Source organism: Penaeus japonicus, unplaced genomic scaffold, assembly GCF_977035675.1.
Source record: "Penaeus japonicus unplaced genomic scaffold, GWHDUDI00000001_assembly GWHDUDI00000024, whole genome shotgun sequence".
NCBI lineage: Eukaryota > Metazoa > Arthropoda > Malacostraca > Decapoda > Penaeidae > Penaeus > Penaeus japonicus.
Genome location: NW_028234426.1, coordinates 16,366,571 through 16,371,570, shown reverse-complemented (window position 1 = coordinate 16,371,570; position 5,000 = coordinate 16,366,571). Strand labels below are relative to the sequence as shown.

At 42.2% G+C, this 5,000-nt stretch overlaps 2 protein-coding genes across 2 annotated transcripts in view; one reads left to right on the top strand and one right to left on the bottom strand.

Moving 5' to 3' along the window:
• LOC122256805 (organic solute transporter subunit alpha) overlaps window positions 1-5,000 on the bottom strand; it is a 68,202-nt gene that overhangs the window by 37,209 nt on the left and 25,993 nt on the right. The gene's annotated exons all lie outside the window — the stretch shown is intronic.
• The window catches only part of LOC147469073 (SET domain-containing protein SmydA-8-like), a 7,235-nt gene that overhangs the window by 1,413 nt on the left and 822 nt on the right, over window positions 1-5,000 (top strand). The window contains 2 exon segments of the mRNA XM_086551215.1: window positions 3,252-3,422; window positions 3,648-5,000. The exon segment at window positions 3,648-5,000 is cut by the window's right edge and continues 822 nt beyond it. Coding sequence (XP_086407341.1) covers window positions 3,252-3,422; window positions 3,648-4,809 — 1,333 coding nt within the window. The 3' untranslated portion in view covers window positions 4,810-5,000.

Below are 5,000 nucleotides of genomic sequence, written 5' to 3'. Positions count from 1 at the left end.
TTACACGCTCAAACCGCTAAAAGGAACAGGAATGAAGTTACATTTGAAATCTATCTTCTATTAGATCGGATCAGCCTCTGGCTATAAATAGCCAAACTGAGTGTTCGTCAACGCAACCTCCATTTAGCAAATGGTCTCGGTACTGTTACGTAACGTAGCCATGTTGCTGCGCAGCAGCACAGATATATTCCTCATGGTGTGAGCTGCGATCATACCAGTTACATGATTACATAGTCACACACACACACACATACACACACATACACACACACACACGCGCGCGCGCGCGCACACATACACAAGCGCGCGCACGCACACACCTAGCGCGCGCGACAGAATACACAAATACTAGCACGCGTCCCCGAACACCTGTAAATATTTGTCGCGAGCCCGACGCTGCGGACTGGCTGCCTGAGCGGTAATGTGGCAACAGTAATGTGATCTTACAATATTGTCGTTTCTTGCTTACGTTTCTTGATGTTTATTGATATCAGGATCAATCTTTTCCCCATCACTTTCCCTTTCCTCTTATTATTAACTTTATTTCAGTTATATTCATCATTACTATCACCTCCTTTGCCTGTCACTTTGCCTGTCAACAGTTCTGCTAGATTATTTATGGGTGGGTTCGCGTTGCTCAGAGATTAACGAACGAAATATTAAATGTCTAGTTCCCACTCAAATGATTCATCGCCTGCGTTGGCCGCCATAGAAAATGGGTCTGCGAAGAAATTGTCCCGCGGACACTTTGTGGCAGACATATCTATATTGTGGAAGCGGGTTTTCGGAGTTTGGTGGAAATCTCCTCTTCTGAATGTCCTCTAGATATTGTCTAAGCTCAGGAGGGAGGTTATGCTACCTGCCTGTCATGTCAATGGCCGATGTCATTTGTTGGTTGAGGTTAGGTTATGAGAGTATTTTTGGGTAAATAAGGATAAATTAAGAATAGATTTACGGAAGGGAGTGGTTAATGAATATAATTTTGGTGTAGACGATGATCATAGGTAGATAGGGAGATAGGTTTTATTAATCAGAATTAACTACAGAAGTTTGTGCTTTCTGAGTGTTTTCTCAGAACATTGTTTTTTTCACCAGCTTTATACAAAACCTTATCGACGGATTGTGATGAGAACATGCCTATGGGTTCCCGGCAACAGAGATCAAATGATGAGTGTGGTGGTGATCTCTTCTTAGCCAGTGTCCCAATCAAGAATTAAATAACAAAAAATACTCATTGTAGTACAACCAAGATTACAAAGGAAAGGCAAATGATTGCATTCGGTCACCTTTTCAAGTGTCTCCTTTTCTGCGTTGATGTCATTGTTTTATTTTTATAACTTATTTGTTAGTATTATGATGATCATCATTAATTGTGCTGTGATCCATCATTATGTAAATTTTGTTTTTAACAAACTTGAACTCAGAGCTTTGGTTTATAGATATACAAATCTATATATAGTGTACACAATTGGCAATGATAATAACACTCATAATGATAATGATGATGATAAAGATAATAATGATGATGATGATGATGATCATCATCATGATGGTGCTACTGCTACTGATGATAATAATAATAATAACAATAATAATAATTATGTCAATGATAATAATAATGATAATGATAATGTCAGTGATAATGATAATGATAATAATAATATTATTATTATAATATAATACTACTACTAATAATAATGATAGTACTAATAATGATTATAACAATAATAATAATATAATAATGATAATGCTTGACAATGGCACCAACAATGATGATAATGATGCTGATGATTGATAATCGTAATTTGATAGTCAGACATGACATGATAATGATTATAATGATAACAACGATGATGATAATGATAATACTAATAATGATAGTGATTATAATGATGATTATAAAGTTGTCATTATCAGTATCATCATCAGTATCACTTTTGCTACTGGCCTCCCCATATTCTTGATTCTTCTAATTTTAATTTGCCATGTTTTGCGATCTTTTTCTACTTAAGATTCTTTTTTTATGTTTAAGATCATATCTGGTCAGTGGTGCTATGAAGACAGAGATAATGCTGTCGCTTTTTTCTGAGCCAAAATCTTACTGTTCAACCTACAGAGGTCAGGTGACGTAACGTGAGTGTTTCCTTTTTTTTTTTTTTTTATAATCCTACTGATAGTAATCATTATACCTAATGTCAAATCATGGCTATTATAATTATAATCACTATTGTTACCATGATAAAGGCTTGGCTTTAAATTACAAACCACATATGACACCCTTCTCTCCAGGCATTAGCAAGAAAGAAATCCATTCATGATCTCTGACAGGCATTATCTTCACTGTGCCACATGGTTCATTTGTGAAGTGACACTCGCAGCCGTCAGCATAGATCGCCTTCCTTTTCTCCATCTCTTCATATTTTTTCGTCGGGAATAGTTCTTTCTTTCGCTTTTGTTTACAGAAGTACAACTACGAAAGAACGAAGTTATTTTTTGTCCTCCCAGACATGATTAGAGGACATAATTTCCAGACATGATGAGCTGATATGGCCTCTACACTACAACTTAGTCGATTACAACATTGCGAAGGCCAGATGGCACATAATCCTCATGACATAGTGAAACAAACAAACGGACTAACATGATGAGTGAATAAAACAGAGCACGCAAGGCATCGACATTGAGCGTGCCGCCCCCTCCCATGAAATAAGTGGTTCTCGTGGCCGCCTCGTTGTCAAAGGAAGGGAACGGAGGCCCTGTACCCAACGGGTTGAGCAGCGTCATAGATATTTAGTTTTGAGCATTTTTTGTCAAATAGTTCCATGTCAACTTTTCGTTCCATTCTCTATTACAGCATCGCCACGCCACACGCCAACCGCACTTCTCAGTTGACTTGTGTTAGAGCCCTTCCAGTGGTAGGCTTTTCAAATGTCTTGCTTTCACACTTTATTGTTGTCATTGCCGTTATCTTTGTTATTATTGCTATCGTTACTATTATCTTTATTATTGTTATCATTACTATCATTACTATCATATTTATTATTGTTATCATTATTTTTATCACTACCATTATTACAGTTATAATTGTTTTTGTTATTGTTATCATGATCATCATTATTATTATTGTTGTTGCTATCATTCTTATCATCATTATCGAAATCATAATCCCTAAAATTGTTATCATCGTTTTGTTTCACCAAATTGATAACTGCGTACATCACGTGACCCCTCTGCACGTGCCTCTATTGCAGGATGGTAATCAAGAAAGCCTGCGCCCTCTGCGGGGACTCTGCGACCTCCATCACTTGCAGCGATTGCAACAAAAGCCACTACTGCTCCGAGGATCACCAGAGGCGACACAGGGAATGCCACAAGGATCAGTGCCACCCGTACCAGGAAGCCTTCGACCCTGACCGCGGAAGGTGGGTTTGCTCTTCCTTCGTGAGTGCTTTTTAGGGTTAAGGAGGCAAGGACGAAGTGGACGAGAAAATGGTAGCTGAGACACCGGTCATGAATTGCAGTACAAATAGACAGGTGAACGTAAAACAAAGCTGAAAAAAGTGAAAAAATCTGACTATTGCAAATGTTGATGTTAACAAGACTAGCTGTTGTTCATTTGCGGTAACTATCCGGTATTCCATCTTCAGGTATCTCGTGGCCACCCGAGACCTTAATCCCGGAGAGTTTCTCTTTTCGGAAGCGCCCGTGGCTCTGGGTCCGCTCGGGAGCTGCTCGCTCTTCTGCCTGGGCTGCCATGAGTTCATCAAGGGAGATGACTTCGTCCGCTGCCCTGGGTGTTGGTGGCCGCTGTGCTCGGTCAGCTGTGCATCCAGCAAGTTCCACGTCGACGAATGCCCTAAGCTGGCGCAGGACACCAAGCACATTGGCCAGCCACCGTGTCAGGAAGAAACCGTTCGCTATGACATCATACTTTCACTGCGCTGTCTTCTTTTGAAGTTCACTGCTGCCGACAAGTGGTCGCGCGTGGAAGACATGGCGAGCCATGCCCAGCGTCGCGTTGACAACGGAGACAACAGCCACATTACTACAGTGCGTTACATTACGGAGGTTCTGGGGGACGAGTTTGATGAAGACGATGCTCACCATGTGCATGACGCCATTGTGAGTAACTGCTTTGAATGGCGAAGCCCTTCAGGAGTGCGACTTCGCGGGGTGTATCCACAGCTAGCACGCATGAACCATTCCTGTCTGCCGAATGTTACGTTACTTTCAGATCGAGACGGCACAATGTACGTAAGGAGCGCCTCTAACATCAAGTGCGGTGAACCACTTGTCATCACATACGTGGGAATCAGTGCGCCCTTCTGGGAACGACAGAGCTACACGCGAGATGTGCACTTCTTCAAGTGCGACTGCGTCCGCTGCGAAGACCCCACTGAGCTCGGCCTTCACTATTCCTCCCCAAAGTGTGAAACTTGCAGGGATCAGTACTTGGAGCCGACCACGTGGCTCGGCGAAACCAAATGGGAATGTCCGCTCTGTGGCTCCCAGGAGCAAGAATCGGCCATTCGCTATCAAGCTGATGAATGGTTAGCTTGGTTTGATACAAAAGACACATTTCTTAAGAGCAACCACTACTCCGTCAAGTGTGTTTTGGAGAAAGTGAAAGCGGCGTTCCATACCCAGCACTTCGTGTGGGAGAAGGCGGCGCTCGTGGCCGTCCGGGCGCTCAAAGAAGAGAAATCCATCGACGGAATCACTCTCCGGCGCGACCAGTGGCGGCGCCTCCTGAAGCTGTACGACGTGCTGGAGCCCGGCGTGACGCGCAGGAGAGGTGATTCTGAGTGACCGAGTGCTACTTCTCTTCCTTAACTTTTAGGCATTATCTTGATCAACAGTACCTTCTGATATGAAGATCGACAACGCCTAGAGTATTCAGTTATCCTGATCATGGCATTTCTGAAGCACTTTTCTCTTTCAAGGGTACAGCCATTTAGACATTCGTGGGTTTTGGAAACAGTACCAAAGCACATGATTTT